The 17843-nt window shown below is 45.0% G+C and overlaps 1 protein-coding gene across 47 annotated transcripts in view; it reads right to left on the reverse strand.

The window, feature by feature from the left end:
- Positions 1 to 17843, reverse strand: part of EIF4G3 (eukaryotic translation initiation factor 4 gamma 3) — a 457314-nt gene that overhangs the window by 108131 nt on the left and 331340 nt on the right. For 26 of the 47 annotated variants that reach the window (XM_048825364.2, XM_048825383.2, XM_048825377.2 and 23 more), the window contains 2 exons: positions 16647 to 16766; positions 5932 to 6045 (listed from right to left, as the gene is read on the reverse strand). In XM_048825364.2, coding sequence (XP_048681321.2) covers positions 5932 to 6045; positions 16647 to 16766 — 234 coding nt within the window. The remainder of the gene's footprint in view (positions 1 to 5931; positions 6046 to 16646; positions 16767 to 17843) is intronic. The other 21 variants (XM_048825402.2, XM_048825407.2, XM_048825403.2 and 18 more) reach the window with 2 other exon arrangements.

Genomic DNA, 17843 nt, shown 5'->3' on the forward strand with positions numbered 1-17843 from the left:
GTTTTGAAAAATAGAGACTATTAAGATAGGAGGTCACAGTAAAAGCATGTTTTAGGACTAAGCAGAATCTTCCTATTTTAAACATGTAAGCTCAGGCTAGTAAATTATGTTTTTGGTAAAACTATTAGCCTATTACTGACGTTTCAACTGAATTTGGTTTTAAACAACAAAGCTATTTTTGAATTGCACATAGAAAGGAGGGTCAATTCCCCTGAGGCTGAGTAATTCAAAACTGGTATGATTCAAATTTTCTCTAAACTTCACTGCTGGAGGAATGTAAATTTTTCTTTTGAATGATGGCACTTACCACCTCCCACAAAGTAGACAGAGTGGGACAGTTTAGCCCATTCAAAACCACACATGAACAATGCTGACGGTACAGTAGAGAAAGATCATTTGTATCGGCAAAAGGGTATAACACAGACGCCGCGCCAGAGTGACCTTTGGTCTCTGGTTTAAACACTAAATGTACTGAATAGTGCACTAACTCGTATATCTCTGAGTGTGCTTGGCAGCAATGCCTGACTACTCAATATTAACTTACATGTTTGTCAACAAACAGTTCTTTAATGCTTGTTAACAAAACATATTTGACATCTTTTCTGTGCTGTATACAACTTTTACACACAATTTTGGACACTTCAAAAGCCAGTCTCTGTTTGACTAAGTGATTAATCCACATTGTTGAAGCAAAATCATCTGAGATATTCAAACGGCTAAACTGATTACATGAAAAAAATGCTTGTGGGCTGATGCCCTGCATGCCAAGTTTCAGCCTAAAACACATTTTTGCCAGAGTTAGACAACCCCTGAGTATAGGTGCTTATAATAGGAATGTTAAACATTTCACTTTGACAGCATAAATGCTTGCTGCTGATAAAATAACATCACAACATACTAATGGTCACTACTGGAGTTTAGTTTGGCTTTCATTAAGTGATAATGCCAATGGAATGAAATGTTGTCACAGGATAATGATCTCAAGCACTTACATCCTTCATAGAATCACAGAATATCAGGGTTGGAAGGGACCTCAGGAGGTCATCTAGTCCAACCCCCTGCTCAAAAGCAGGACCCATACCCAATTAAATCATCCCAGCCAGGGCTTTGTCAAGCCTGACCTTAAAAACTTCTAAGGAAGGAGATTCCACCACCTCCCTAGGTAACGCATTCCAGTGTTTCACCACCCTCCTAGTGGAAAAGTTTTTCCTAATATCCAACCTAAATCTCCCCCACTGCAACTTGAGACCATTACTCCTTGTCCTGTCCTCTTCCACCACTAAGAATAGTCTAGAACCATCCTCTCTGGAACTACCTCTCAGGTAGTTGAAAGCAGCTATCAAATCCCCCCTCATTCTTCTCTTCTGCAGACTAAACAATCCCAGTTCCCTCAGCCTCTCCTCATAACTCATGTGTTCCAGACCCCTAATCATTCTTGTTGCCCTTCGCTGGACTCTCTCCAATTTATCCACATCCTTCTTGTAGTGTGGGGCCCAAAACTGGACACAGTACTCCAGATGAGGCCTCACCAATGTCGAATAGAGGGGGATGATCACGTCCCTCGATCTGCTCGCTATGCCCCTACTTATACATTCCAAAATGCCACTGGCCTTCTTGGCAACAAGGGCACACTGCTGGCTCATATCCAGCTTCTCGTCCACTGTCACCCCTAGGTCCTTTTCCACAGAACTGCTGCCTAGGCATTCGGTCCCTAGTCTGTAGCTGTGCATTGGGTTCTTCCATCCTAAGTGCAGGACCCTGCACTTATCCTTATTGAACCTCATCAGATTTCTTTTGGCCCAATCCTCCAATTTGTCTAGGTCCCTCTGTATCCTATCCCTCCCCTCCAGCGTATCTACCACTCCTCCCAGTTTAGTATCATCCGCAAATTTGCTGAGAGTGCAATCCACACCATCCTCCAGATCATTTATGAAGATATTGAACAAAACCGGCCCCAGGACCGACCCTTGGGGCACTCCACTTGACACCGGCTGCCAACTAGACATGGAGCCATTGATCACTACCCGTTGAGCCCAACAATCTAGCCAACTTTCTACCCACCTTATAGTGCATTCATCCAGCCCATACTTCCTTAACTTGCTGACAAGGCAAGCCATGACAAAACACTGAAAGAGTTATGTGGTAAAGAGGGTTTGTGTACCAACCTACTAGCCTTTCACGTATGAAGACACTTTCAAATCTAATTGCAGGACACGTATAAACGAATCTAACAGTCTCATCCTAGTTCCCATTTGTGCACACCATAAAAGCCACATAATTGCACAAGTAAATCCATATCACTGACAAGATTAGCAGATCCGTATTACAGTGTATTGGCAGACAACTGTGTGGAAATTTATACAGCACTTGCTTGCACTATGCCTTGTTGAAATCCATGCCATCAGTCACTTCAGTTCCATGACTACTGAAAATTCACTCACCATTTTCATTCAAAACATGCTCGCTCTGGTTTGATGCTGGTGTGATATAACAAAATCTGCTTGGAGCCCTATCAGTTTATAACCAATATTACAAAGTACCTATTCCAGGCTCTAAGTGCCTTTGCAAATGTACAACCACATAAGACAGAAACTTTCCTTCATACTAAAACCAGAAAACAGCCACCTACACACAAAATCAAACCCAAACACTATCTGCTTCAGCCATAAACACCAGCCCATATCATGCCTCATCCTTTTGAAAAAACTAAGGCTTGGTCTACACGTGGTATAACTATGTTGCTCAGGGGTGTGGATTTTATGTCAGTATAACTTCGTCACTCAGGAGTGTAGAAAATCCATATCCTTGAGCGACGGAGTTCTAAATCCTTGGCCCCTGGAGTAGAGAGCGCTATGTTGATGAGAGGACTTCTCCTGTCGACACAGCTACTGCCTCTCAGGGAGGTGGAGTACCTTCCCTGTTGGCATAGGTAGCATCTTCAGTAAGCACTACAGTGGCTCTGCTGCAGCACTGTAAATGTAGAAAAGCCTTAAGTAAAGAAAACAGTTTGCAGAGTGCCCTGAAAGTAAACAGATTTGGGCCTCTTGCTAAATTGAGGGCCCTCCATGGAAAACAGCTTGCCAGAAGCCCCCTCTCTTTTACACCAACTGGGTTTCAGCTTGAGGGACCCTTCATTAACTGCAGCTGTGCCAGCAAAGCATGGGGAGAGAGGTATCAAATAGGCAAGTACCAAAACATTTAGGGTTTATAGACACCTACAGTAACTCCTCACAATGTAGTTATGTTCCTGAAAAATGCTACATTAAGCAAAACAATGTTAAGCAAATCCAATTTCCCCATAAGAATTAATGTAAATAGGAGGGGTTAGGTTCCAGGGAATTTTTTTTTGCCAGACAAAAGACTATACACACACACAGAGAGTGTAAGTTTTAAACAAACAATTTAATACTGTACACAGCAATGATGATTGTGAAGCTTGGTTGAGGTGGTGGAGTCAGAGGGTGGGATATTTCCCAGGGGATGCCTTACTGATAAATGATGAACTAGCACTCAGCTGAGCCCTCAAGGGTTAACACATTCTTATTGATGTAGCCTCACACTCTACAAGGAAGCATGAATGGAGGGAGGGGAGACCGCGTGGCAGAGAGAGACAGAGACATACACCATGTATGTGTGTGAGAAAGAGAGAGACAGACACAGACCGTGTGTGTGTGAGAGAGAGAGACACACACACACCATGTGTGTGAGAGATAGATGCACATTGCCCCTTTCAGTACGCTGACCCCATGCTAAGTAAACTGCCTTTTTAAGTATATCAGCAAGTTGAGACAGCAGCTGCTGCCAGCAAGTTCCCTCCATCCTGAGCTCTGGCGTGTTCCCGCCTGCTCTGTGGAGAAGGGGTACAGGAGCGTGGGACAGAAGCGGGGGGAGAGGGACACCCTGACATTAGCACTTCTCTTCCCCCCCTTCTGCACAGCAAGCAGGAGGCTCCCGGGAGCAGCTCCAAGGCAGAGGGCAGGAGCAGCAGAGGGCAGTGGGGGGAGGGACAGCCGAACTGCCTGGCAATTGATAGCCTGATGGGCAGCTGCCGCACAGGGAACTTAGGGGAGCTGATAGTGGGGCTACTGGTCCACCCTGGTTCAAGCTTGCACCAGCTCCAACGGGCTGCTCTTTCTGCAAGCAGCGGACAAAGCAGGCGGCTGCCAAACATTATAAGGGAGCACTGTGCAACTTTAAATGAGCATGTTCTCTAATAGATCAGCAACGTAACAATGAAACAATGTTAACCGCGACGACATTAAGTGAGGAGTTACTGTACTGAAATATAAGAACATGTCAAGTCAATGCATTTGTTATTAAAGCAGGTGACATTAATCCTAGGGCAGTGATTTATTTCTGTTATATTAAATGGCTGAGGTAGAATTCATTATTTCGCCTGATGGGCATTGGTGCCACAGTGGCAAATGTTGACTAGACCAGTGCAGTCTTTTTGAAACCGGTTTGGTTTACAGACCTTCAATACATCAAAGCAGCTAATCCAGAAAAGTAGTTTTTTTAAAAGAATAATATCTATATTTATGAATAAACTGATTTCAAATTGGCTGAATATTTGTGGTTGGCTTTTAAAATACCTATCAGTGAACAGTAGTCTGTTTGGAATGATTTATATTAAAAATAATATATTATAAGCTTTTTGCAGCAGGAACTGAATATTGGTCTGTGTTTGTGGTGCCTAACACAATGGGGGCCTGGCCCCTGCCTGGGGCTCCTCATTGCTACCACTATTACCACTACTAAATTACTACTACTATTAGTAATCATTAATTATATAGCACCTTCAATAATAATGCTATCACTTTACACTTCTATAACACCTTCCATCCAAGGATCTCAAAAGTGTCTAACGAACTCACCACGCACCCTCCTTACAGCTGGGGAAAACTCTAAAGGACTTGTCAGGTGAGTCAGAAGCACAGCAGGGAACTCATGAATAGTAAAATGGGACCCTAGTGTTTTCTTTCTGGTTTAGATTCCCTTCTTAGAATATCATTAAACTAATCCAAATCCCTCAGAAACATCCAGGAAACCAAAGAAGGCTAACTGCTCCTCTTTATGCTCATCTGGGTACATTTTTCTCTTCGTACACAAGTAGGCCTTATTTGTTTCTATATTTTTCAGTTTTCATCTGTACCATAAATATCTCTCTTGGTTCTATTTTGAGTAACTCTGAATTATCCCTCCATGTTGTTTTGTTTGAAATTTGCTATTTCTGAAATGACAGACAGAAAGCCAAAAGAAGCAAAGAAAGAACGTTGTCATGTGTTGAGAGCTTATTAACTCTGAGCTGCTTGACATCATTTTGAGAGTAGGAATTAGGTGGTGGGCTTCAGTGGTTTATGGGCATGGCATGTGTAAAAGTGAAATGACGAGAGTGGACATACAATGCCAATACAGATGTTGGTGCATTTTACAAGAGGATAACATTTGATTTTTCTAGGCTGAAATCCCTCTTATCCTATAATGAATAATATTATAGGATAGCAGGTTTGTTAAATACTGTTACCTTTAAAACCTACCCTAAAAATGCACAGTAAGAAACTACTCTTTACAGGCACAAATGTAAAATGTATGTTATGCGCTGAATGCTCCAAATGAACGGGGTAAGCAGGACTTACCTTGTCTCCCCCTTTCCACAGGTCTGCAAAGTGCACACCCCTCGCAGATCCCGCTCAGGCCAACGTCCCAGCATGCCCTCTACTGGTGATGTCCCACCCACCACTGAAGAGACTGCCTAGAGGGGTACAATGCAAGTCTTGTTTCGTTTTTTTTTGTTTTTTACAGTATTGCATCTTTTTGTAAAGTTTTCTGTTAATTTTATTCTCTGTAAACAATACAATTATGAAAAAGAAAACTTTACAGAAAGGTGCAAAAACTGGGGTGGGGATGGGGAGAAGGAGGGATTTGTCTTACCCCTATCGGCAGGTTCCTCAATGGTGGGTGAGATGAGACCAACAGAGGGCATGCTGGGGTGCCACACCGAGCCACAGAAGGCAATCCGGGGTTGTTCTGCACTTTGCAGGCCTGCTGAAAGAGAAAGAGCCATGTTTAAATTACTAAAATGCTGAGTGTCTACTTTACTGTTTGAGACATTCAGCACATAAGAAGGCCATTACTTACTGTAACTGGAGGTTCTTTGAGATGTGTGGTCCCTATCTGGATTCCACTGGGGATTATGCATGCACACAGTGCCTTTGGATTCAGAGAATTTGAAAGTAGCGTCTGTTGGCCTGCGCATGCACCTTGACTTGCCTTGTACTTCTGTCAGAGGCAATAAAGGGCGGGGTGGACCAACCACATCTCCAGTTCCTTCTCTACCACAAATCTGACAAATACGCAGCAGAAGGGAAGGAGGGTGGGACTAGAATACAGATAGGGACCATGCATCTCAAAAAACCTCCAGTTACAGGTAAGTAACCTCCTCTTCTTTGAGTGATGGTCCCTCTTGTATTGCCGAGGGTGATTAACAAGCAGTACCTAAGATGGAGGAGGGAGCGACGATGAGGATAGAATGGTCATGTGGAGAACTGCCATGCCAAAGGAGGCATCTGACGCTGAGTCCTGTACAGAATTCCACGTGGCTCTACGTATGTCTATGAGGGGCACATCCTGAAGGTTGTGCCCCTGTGGTTCACACCTGAGGCTGTGGTTCACACCTGAGCTATCGTGGCTCGCACCCCTGTGGTGGGGAGGCTGGCCTGTCAGCTGGTAGCGGAGTTTAATGCAACCCAAAATCCATTTGGAGATTCTTTGGGTGGAGATGACATGTCTGCTGAGTCTCGCTGGCACTGCAACAAACAGTCTAGGGGACTTCCTGATTGATTTAGTGCTTTGCAGGTAGAAGATCAGAGCTTGTTGGACGTTGAGGGAGTGGAGTCAACGTTCTTCTGCAGATGCGTGTGGTTCCGGGAAGAAAATAGGTAAGTGAATGGATTGATTAATGTGTAACCTGGAGACCACCTTTGGTAAAAATTTTGGGTGTAGACATAGAAAGACTTTATCATTGTGGAAAACTTTGAAAGGTGGGTCTGCCCTCATAGCTCCGAGTTCGCTGTCCTTTCTTGTGGAAGCGATAGCAACAAGGAAGGGGACTTTTATGGAAAGAAAAGACATGGAGCACGATGCTAATGGGGCTCAAAGGGAGGCTTTGTTAGCACGGAGAGAATTAGATTCAGGTCCCATTGTGTTGCGATCGCTTGAAAAGGTGGGAAGGTTCCGATGAGCCCTTTCCAAAATCTAGTGATTAGCGGATATGTAAAGACGGAGTACCCTTCCACTGGAGGTTGGAATGCACTAATTAGCGCCTGGTCGACTGTCAAAGAGCTGAAGATGAGACCTGATCACTTTAATGAATGTCTAGGATGAGGACAATCTCTGCCAATTCTGGTAAAACTCCTTTTTGTTAAACCAAGATGAGAAACATCTCCACTTGGCTTGGTAACATTACTGAATGGAGTCCTTCCCACTGCTGGAGAGAATGTTTTGCACAGTTGAAGAGCACATCCATTCTAAAGCAGATGCCCATCCAAATACCATGCTCTGTGGTGGAGCGCATGTGGACTGGGATGCCTGAACTCGCCATTGAACTGGGTCAGCAGATCAGGGAAGTTGGAGATGGGAATTGGTGGGCAGGAAGACACGTGGAGGAGATTGGGAAACTAGAATTGTCTGGGCCTGCAGGTGATGATCAGAATGATTGTCACTCTGTCTTGTCGGATTATGTGAAGCACTCAAGGCAGGAGCGGTAATGGAGGGAGGACATAGCTGAGTTGGTCTGAACAGGAAAGTAGGAGAGTGTTGCCCTAGAAGTGGTGGTTGAGGGTTCCCCTGGAGCGGTATGTGGTGCACTGGCTGTTCTCCCATAGGTCTCCGGTCGGGGACCACAACTGGCAAAAATATTGTGTATACTACTAAGTCATGAAGCCCCACTCGTGGTCGATTGCAAAATGTCTGCTGAGCGAGTCTGCGAGTACATTCTGTGTCCCCAGAAGATAGGCTGTGGACAAGAGGATCTGGTGATTGATGCACCTGTTCCAGAGATTGACTGCCTCATTCCCCTGTTTCTTGATATAGAAAACAGTGGTGTTGTCTGACATGATGAGAACATGATGGGAGTGAATGAATGGAAGGAAAGATTTGCATGCCTTTCTTACAGCTTGGAGTCCTGAAATATTTATGTGCATCCTGGATTCTCTGGGAGTCCATGTTCCTTGTGTCATGTGATCATCCATGTGAGCTCCTCAGCCCACCAGGGAAGTATTACGATTATCATCTTGTCTGGGGAGGAGGGAAGAAAGGAAATCCACATGGATACATGATGCGGGTCTGACCATCATTGGATGGATGAATTCACCTTGTCAGGGACTGTCAGCATGAAGTCCATGGAGTGACGGTTTGGTGAGTAAATGGGCCCATATCTGAAGGTAGCAGAGGTGAAGTAACTTGAAGGGGGTCACATAGGCACATAAAGCCATGTGACGAAAGGAGGGAGGGACAGCCAAGTCCTGGCCGGTACATAAGGATTGCTCATGATGTGAGTTATGATGTCGCTCATTGTCTGAAATCTGTACCTGGGCAAGTAAAGTTGTGCTATCACTGGATTTATGGTAGCACAGATGAAGTGCAGAGACTGCATGGGATCGACTATCGATTTCTTGAAGTTGACACCAATTCCCAGGGAAGAAAGGAGGCTAACGAGATAACTGGCTCTGTGGATGAGGGGAAAGCAGTGGACATGTTGTTCCTTGACTTTAGCAAAGCTTTTGACACAGTCTCCCACAGTATTCTTGCCAGCAAGTTAAAGAAGTATGGGCTGGATGAATGGATTATAATGTGGATAGAAAGCTGGCTTGATTGTCGGGCTCAAAGGGTAGTGATCAATGGCTCCATATCTAGTTGGCAGCCAGTATCAAGTGGAGTGCCCCAAGGGTCGGTCCTCGGGCCGGTTTTGTTCAATATCTTCATTAATGATCTGGAGGATGGCATGGACTGCACCCTCAGCAAGTTTGCAGATGACACTAAACTTGGAAGAGAGGTAGATACGCTGGAGGGTAGGGATAGGATACAGTGGGACCTAGACAAATTAGAGGATTGGGCCAAAAGAAATCTGATGAGGTTCAACAAAGACAAGTGCAGAGTCCTGCACTTAGGATGGAAGAATCCCATGCACCGCTACAGACTAGGGACCGAATGGCTAGGCAGCAGTTCTGCAGAAAAGGACCTAGGGGTTACAGTGGACAAGAAGCTGGATATGAGTCAACAGTGTGCCCTTGTTGCCAAGAAGGCTAACGGAATTTTGGGCTGTATAAGTAGGAGCATTGCCAGCAGGTCAAGGGACATGATCATTCCCCTCTATTCGACATTGGTGAGGCCTCATCTGGAGTACTGTGTCCAGTTTTGGGCCCCACACTACAAGAAAAATGTGGAAAAATTGGAAAACGTCCAGCGGAGGGCAACAAAAATGATTAGGGGACTGGAACACATGATTTATGAGGAGAGGCTGAGAAAACTGGGATTGTTTAGTCTGCGGAAGAGAAGAATGAGGGGGGATTTGATAGTTGCTTTCAACTACCTGAAAGGGGGTTCCGAAGAGGATGGATCTAGACTGTTCTCAGTGGTAGCAGATGACAGAACAAGGAGTAATGGTCTCAAGTTGCAGTGGGGGAGATATAGGTTGGATATTAGGAAAATTTTTTTCACTAGGAGAGTGGTGAAGCACTGGAATGTGTTACCTAGGGAGGTGGTGGAATCTCCTTCCTTAGAAGTTTTTAAGGTCAGGCTTGACAAAGCCCTGGCTGGGATGATTTAGTTGGGGATTGGTTCTGCTTTGAGCAGGGGGTTGGACTAGATGACCTCCTGAGGTCCCTTCCAACCCTGATATTCTATGATTCTAAGTAACAGAGGCTGATGCGTGGGTTTCTTGCCTGGAGCTGGTGGCTAGGAGCCAATCGTTGAGATACGGAAAGACGAGGAGTCCATAATGCCTGACGTGGTCTGCTACAATGGAAAATACTTTGATCAAGTCTCTGGGAGCAGTAGCTATCCTGAAGGGGAGCACCTTGTAATGAAAATTCGTCACTGCCATATGAACCTTGAATTTGCAGATGAAATGACTGAGGTGCCAAAGATCAAGGACTGGTCTCCACCCACCTTTCTTTTTGGGTATCAGAAAGTAAGTTGAGTAGAATCCTATTCTCTGATATTTTGGAGGAATGTATTATATTGCTTCCCTTTGTAACAAGGAGTTCAACTTTTGGACAAGAATACTGTCGTGAGAGCAGCCCCCAAGGGTGATGGGGATGGGAGTTTTCGAGGAGGGAATGTGACAAACTCTGTCATCTAGCCACAGTGAATGATTTCAATACCCATCTGTCTGTTATCACACTCTAAGCATAGAAAAATGACCCCCAAAGGGAGTAGGAAGGTCATGAGGCACTAGACATAGTGGTCAGCGGCTCCTGGGCTCACACCCTTGGCTGGAGATTGAGTCTGGCTCCTGGGCTCACACCCCTTGGCTGGAGATTGAGTCTGGGACGTTGAAGCCTGATAGGGATGCCATGGGAGGCAAGACCTCTCTGTGTCTTTTGACGTTTCCCTGGGGCTCATTAGGTCTCTGTGGGTAGAAATGAGGAGACCTGAAGCACTGGGTGGATGATGGACAGTGAAATTTTCATTTCAGGGCAGGAGTGTAGATGCCCAATGAGTGAAAAGTAGCCTTGGAGTCCTTCAGTGTATGTAGTGATTCATCTGTCTTCTGGTTAAAAAGATGGGATTTGTCAAAAGGGAGGTTCTCAATGGTATTCTGGAACTCCCTAGGAAAACCAGAAGAATGGAGACAAGACTATCTATGCATGACTATTGCTGCAGCCATGGCCCTGGAGGAGGAATATGCTGCATCTACTGTACATTGGAGAGCAGTTCTGGCCATGAGCTTCCCTCCATCAACAAGTGCCTGAAAATGAGCACGATCTTGTTGTGGAAGGCTATCAAAATTCCTCGAATTTACTGTAATTTAGGAAGTCCTATTTGGCTAATAATTTGTGATTCTGAATTGTAGGCTAGAAGATGAAAAAGTTTATGTTCTAGAAGATCTATACACTTCCCTTCCTTATCAGCAGGTGTGGATCGAAGATGTTGCTGTTCGGCCCTTTCTGCAGCAGCCTGGACTACTAGGGAATTTGAAGTTCTTTCTCCACCAATGGATCCATATGCCTGCTGGAAGGATACCTCAAGGGGAAGGCAGTTGACAGTTCCTTCGCAAATCAGGCGGGTTTTGAGGGGCCGTACTGTGCACAGGGTCTCCAATATGCCCAATAGGTCAGATCCAAAAGAGATTGTGGTGGTCCCAAGGCGTGGTACCAGTGGCTCTGTGGTAGCTGAGGTGGTAGTTGTTGCTGGAGATGTTGGTGGAGATGTGGTGGTCTCCGCGATGGTGCATAAGGGTGGTATGATAAAGGTGGTTCTTCTCTCAGTTCCGACTCATCTGAAAAGGAGACAGCGCACTCTGGCTTTAATGGTGGTACCGTCGGAGCCAGTGGAAGAGTGTAGAGCATCAGTGCAGAGGGTGAGGGACCTCATATCAGAGACACATTCCTTGGATGGGACAGAATCTCTTTAGCAGTAGAGGGACTCGATGGAGGGGGTACTCTGGGTCTGGCAAGGAAAAGATGTCCCGAGACGCAGCCATAGCTCCAGATATCCCTGGTGTGAGAGGCATTGGTCCTCGCACTGGGATCACTCCTGGTACAGAACGGTCCCGCGTCTTGTGGGGTGCCGGAGATGGCAGAACCAATGGATTGGCACCTAAAACTGCTGGGTCCTATTGTTTATGGGTCTTTTTCCTGTGCCTGTGAAACTTAGAACATACTCAGTCCCCTTGGGCTGAGCTGGGGAAAGGAGTGTCGATTTTCTTTGATTTAGAGAAATACTTAGTTCCATGCTTACGGGAGGGCTTCCTTACCTCCTAACCTGAGTGTCTCTGGATTAAGTTTAGAAGTGTGTGCAACAAGAGTGATGTAGTGGTGGGAGTCTGCTATAGACCACCGGACCAGGGGGATGAGGTAGATGAGGCTTTCTTCCGGCAGCTCACGGAAGCTACTAGATCGCATGCCCTGATTCTCATGGGTGACTTTAATTTTCCTGATATCTGCTGGGAGAGCAATACAGCGGTGCATAGACAATCCAGGAAGTTTTTGGAAAGCGTAGGGGACAATTTCCTGGCGCAAGTGCTAGAGGAGCCAACTAGGGGGGGCGCTTTTCTTGACCTGCTGCTCACAAACCGGGTAGAATTAGTGGGGGAAGCAAAAGTGGATGGGAATCTGGGAGGCAGTGACCATGAGTTGGTTGAGTTCAGGATCCTGACACAGGGAAGAAAGGTAAGCAGCACGATACGGACCCTGGACTTCAGGAAAGCAGACTTCGACTCCCTCAGGGAACGGATGACCAGGATCCCCTGGGGGACTAACTTGAAGGGGAAAGGAGTCCAGGAGAGCTGGCTGTATTTCAAGGAATCCCTGTTGAGGTTACAGGGACAAACCATCCCGATGAGTCGAAAGAATAGTAAATATGGCAGGCGACCAGCTTGGCTTAATGGTGAAATCTTAGCGGATCTTAAACATAAAAAAGAAGCTTACAAGAAGTGGAAGGTTGGACATATGACCAGGGAAGAGTATAAAAATATTGCTCGGGCATGTAGGAATGTTATCAGGAGGGCCAAATCGCACCTGGAGCTGCAGCTAGCCAGAGATGTCAAGAGTAACAAGAAGGGTTTCTTCAGGTATGTTGGCAACAAGAAGAAAGCCAAGGAAAGTGTGGGCCCCTTACTGAATGAGGGAGGCAAACTAGTGACAGAGGATGTGGAAAAAGCTAATGTACTCAATGCTTTTTTTGCCTCTGTTTTCACTAACAAGGTCAGCTCCCAGACTGCTACGCTGGGCATCACAAAATGGGGAAGAGATGGCCAGCCCTCTGTGGAGATAGAGGTGGTTAGGGACTATTTAGAAAAGCTGGACGTGCACAAGTCCATGGGGCCGGACGAGTTGCATCCGAGAGTGCTGAAGGAATTGGCGGCTGTGATTGCAGAGCCATTGGCCAATATCTTTGAAAACTCGTGGCGAACCGGGGAAGTTCCGGATGACTGGAAAAAGGCTAATGTAGTGCCAATCTTTAAAAAAGGGAAGAAGGAGGATCCTGGGAACTACAGGCCAGTCAGCCTCACTTCAGTCCCTGGAAAAATCATGGAGCAGGTCCTCAAAGAATCAAACCTGAAGCACTTGCATGAGAGGAAAGTGATCAGGAACAGCCAGCATGGATTCACCAAGGGAAGGTCATGCCTGACTAATCTAATCGCCTTTTATGATGAGATTACTGGTTCATTGGATGAAGGGAAAGCAGTGGATGTATTGTTTCTTGACTTTAGCAAAGCTTTTGACACGGTCTCCCACAGTATTCTTGTCAGCAAGTTAAGGAAGTATGGGCTGGATGAATGCACTACAAGGTGGGTAGAAAGCTGGCTAGATTGTCGGGCTCAACGGGTAGTGATCAATGGCTCCATATCTAGTTGGCAGCCGGTATCAAGTGGAGTACCCCAAGGGTCGGTCCTGGGGCCGGTTTTGTTCAATATCTTCATAAATGATCTGGAGGATGGTGTGGATTGCACTCTCAGCAAATTTGCGGATGATACTAAACTGGGAGGAGTGGTAGATATGCTGGAGGGGAGGGATAGGATACAGAAAGACCTAGACAAATTGGAGGATTGGGCCAAAAGAAATTTGATGAGGTTCAACAAGGACAAGTGCAGAGTCCTGCACTTAGGACGGAAGAATCCCATGCACCGCTACAGACTAGGGACCGAATGGCTAGGCAGCAGTTCTGCGGAAAAGGACCTAGGGGTGACAGTGGACGAGAAGCTGGATATGAGTCAGCAGTGTGCCCTTGTTGCCAAGAAGGCCAATGGCATTTTGGGATGTATAAGTAGGGGCATAGCGAGCAGATCGAGGGACGTGATCGTTCCCCTCTATTCGACATTGGTGAGGCCTCATCTGGAGTACTGTGTCCAGTTTTGGGCCCCACACTACAAGAAGGATGTGGATAAATTGGAGAGAGTCCAGCGAAGGGCAACAAAAATGATTAGGGGACTGGAACACATGAGTTATGAGGAGAGGCTGAGGGAGCTGGGATTGTTTAGCCTGCAGAAGAGAAGAATGAGGGGGGATTTGATAGCTGCTTTCAACTACCTGAAAGGGGGTTCCAAAGAGGATGGCTCTAGACTGTTCTCAATGGTAGCAGATGACAGAACGAGGAGTAATGGTCTCAAGTTGCAGTGGGGGAGGTTTAGATTGGATATTAGGAAAAACTTTTTCACTAAGAGGGTGGCGAAACACTGGAATGCGTTACCTAGGGAGGTGGTAGAATCTCCTTCCTTAGAGGTTTTTAAGGTCAGGCTTGACAAAGCCCTGGCTGGGATGATTTAACTGGGAATTGGTCCTGCTTTGAGCAGGGGGTTGGACTAGATGACCTTCTGGGGTCCCTTCCAACCCTGATATTCTATGATTCTATGATTCTAACCGAGCCCCATCACAGGGGCAGTTCTGCTGGCACCAGAGTCAGATGTAGTAGCAGGAGGCATGCTCCTTGCTCAACCAGGCCAATGTATGGGGGGTGTTCCCTGGCCTGGGTCCAAGTGTGGTCTCATGGCGAGCTCCACAAGATGCTTCTAGAGGCAAAATGCCCAGACTTCTTGGGTACAGCTGGGGAAGGACTGGCAAATACTGCACCTGGTCATGATTTGATCTTCTCCCAGGCAGTAGAGGCAGTGTTGGTGGTTGTTTCTGACCAAAAAGGATTGCAGGCAGAAGGCACAAAGTTTAAAGCCTGGAGTTCTGGGCATAGTCCGGTACCCATATGTGGAGGTGAAAACCTCAAAGCCTATCTAAAAACAAGTGCTAAAAGTATTAACTATTAAAACTAAGAGAAAATAAGCCTGGTAAAACTACTAAAAAACTAATTAAAGCTATTTACAACTATCTTTTCAGAAGTGTGTCAGAGACGAGGACCCTGGAAGTTCTGATCCAGACCATGCATCACTGAAAAGGAACTGGAGACATGGTTGGTCTGGTCTGCCCTTCATCACCTCAAACTGGAAGCACAAGGTAGCCATGATGCATGTGTGGACCAACAGACACTACTTTCAGATTCTCCAACTCTGGACCCATGGTGCACAGGCATAATTCTTCAGTGGAATACAATAGGGACCATCACTCAAAGAAGAACTAATGCTGTATGGCACTGGTGTGCAACCTGCAACCCATTGAAGAGTTTCTGAATAAAAAAGATGTTGCCATCTTTAACTGCATCAAAGCTTCAAGGCTGAGTAACTTCATTTTTTGAGACTAAAAGCAAGATTTAAAGCTATCAAAGACAGGCACACACACTAAGTTCACAGTATTACCTTCCAAAATGGATACATTATATCTATACAAAGCCCTAAACAAATTTGCTCTTTTGAATGCTAATGTCCTGGAAAGTTGCTGATATTAGCATTCAAAAGAGTTATCAAGTGAATGATATTTGAAGAGATTTCTTACTGGAAACTATTAGTTTTAAAGGATGAAATCTCTTCCCATTCCCTGCTTCTCCCTCCTCTAGAAGCCATTTCCCTTTTCAGTTGCTTGCTGCTCCTCTCCTGTTTCCTGCTTCAAACAGCTGCAGATCAGTGAGAAGCAGAAGTGAAATCCACTCCTTGCTACACAGCTGAGACATACTATTGAATACAGCATCAGCTGGTGGCATAGCAGAGCAGAGCAAAACTGAGCCTTATTTTCATCCAATCACAGCAGCCTCTGTCTTCAGGCTGCAGCTGGCTTGGCCCTTTTAGCGAGGCAGCACATTTCAGCCAATCATGAGCCAGGAACAAGGAATGCAAGAGGAAGGGAAGAAGTAAGAATTGAGGGGGAAGATTTTTAAGAATTCAGGAAGAGGAGGAGGCAGGGCAGAGATAGGAAAACAGAGGAGGAGGAATGAAATAATAATACAAAAAGGGGAGAACAAAAAGTAAGGAAAGAAAAAATAGTGTGAATGAAGCAAAGTGGCAAATGGAAAGAAATAAAATAAAATAAAGAAATAGAACAAAGAGAAAGCAAGCTCTTCAGTTAGGAAAATATAGTTTATTTATTTGCATTTAATATAAATGGATTTCTGTGAGAACACACACAGACACAAAACTCATGCAACTGTATGAAAAATATGTATTTATATTAACCGTGTCCTTCAAGCTCCTGGCATGTTACCAAAGTGGCCATTGGTACCACAGAGGCTGTGCCCCACTGCTGCAAGGATGATTTTGAAGCAGATCTCTTTTGAGCAAGAAAGGGGAAAAATTATTACCAAACTCATTTACCTTAATTTCTATCAAGTTAGAAGCACTCACAATGATTTTATTTGCTTCTATATTAGCGCTCAAGGAAAACAACTTCTCTGCTTTAGGCAGATTGAATAGAAACCAAAATATCTAAGATCCCTAAAGGGCACTTTCTTTCCTTGAGGCTAGATTTCATGAATATCAAGGCCAGTTTTTAACTTCATTCACACTATTTTTTAACTTAGTAAGCCTGAAGATAGTTCATACTTACAGCTACACCCCTTCCCCCGGAAGTTTGTCTCCCAAAATCGGCAAAGGCTGGTGTGAAGTCTGGTCCTCGAGGTAATATCCGAGGGTCCAGAGTTCGAATTGGCAATTTTGGCTGATTAATCTGCATGGTGGAACAACAACAACAACAAAAAGAGTCTGTTAAACTTTTGTGATGTGGTTATTACAAACATGTGTAATCTGTAGACAGTCCTCTGCCAATGTCCAATTAGTTATAAGCAGGGTTACAACATATATTTGTTATTTTAGCAAACGGTAAGTTTAATGTTTTCTATTAATTTCCAGAGTTACACAAAAAATTGTATTTCATTTTTGCCATGCCTTACACCAATGGCTGTTATATAAATACACAACAAGGACAATGAGAACTCTGGAAAATTTGTCAGGGTTTGACATGACTTATAGAGAATAAAAAAATGGCTAAGTAGGGCTACTATTTGAGAAATACATTTGATGGTCATGGTTAAGGATCACTAAACTGTCATCTGATATGAAACAAATACCCTTAGTTTTAACAAGGCAAATGGCTGACCAAGCAAAGCAACCTTGAAAGATGATGACCAGGTGAGGTCACAGAAAACTGAAAGGGCAGTAGTTTAGATAAAGCCTTTCCTGATGGCATAGCTGGGTTTTACAGCATTGCCAGTCCTGGAAGTTTAAAGTGGAAATGTTCACCCAATAGGAAATCACAAATACTCTGATTTGTGCTTGAATCTTAGGGGCCCAAATCTGTTCTGTCAAGTATGTGTAAATCTGCAGGAGTCAACAGATTTACATGGCCGTAACTGAGGTAAGACTCCCTATGACTAGCTCTTTTAAAATAATAATGAATAACTTTCCTTCAAGAGATACAAAAAGATAGTGAGAAGACTCATTATGTAATGACATTTGGCCAACTCCATGTCACCATTTTTATGTGCTAGCATCAACCAATCAATATAATCTCACAGTGAAGCACATTTTTAAAAAATCGAGTCCGCACTGATGGTCAGTTCATATTCATTAATTGATCACACCCAAACCCAGTGGTTTTCAAACTGTGGGTAGCAACCCAGTACTGGGTCGCAGAATGGAAGGCACTGGGTCGTGGCGGCTCTGGTCAGCACTGCCGACCGGGCTGTTAAAAGTCCCATCGGCAGTGCTGCATGGCTAAGGCAGGCTAGTCCCTAACTGTTCTTAC

This window comes from Caretta caretta, chromosome 18, assembly GCF_965140235.1.
Source record: "Caretta caretta isolate rCarCar2 chromosome 18, rCarCar1.hap1, whole genome shotgun sequence".
In the NCBI taxonomy this organism is placed as follows: Eukaryota; Metazoa; Chordata; order Testudines; family Cheloniidae; genus Caretta; species Caretta caretta.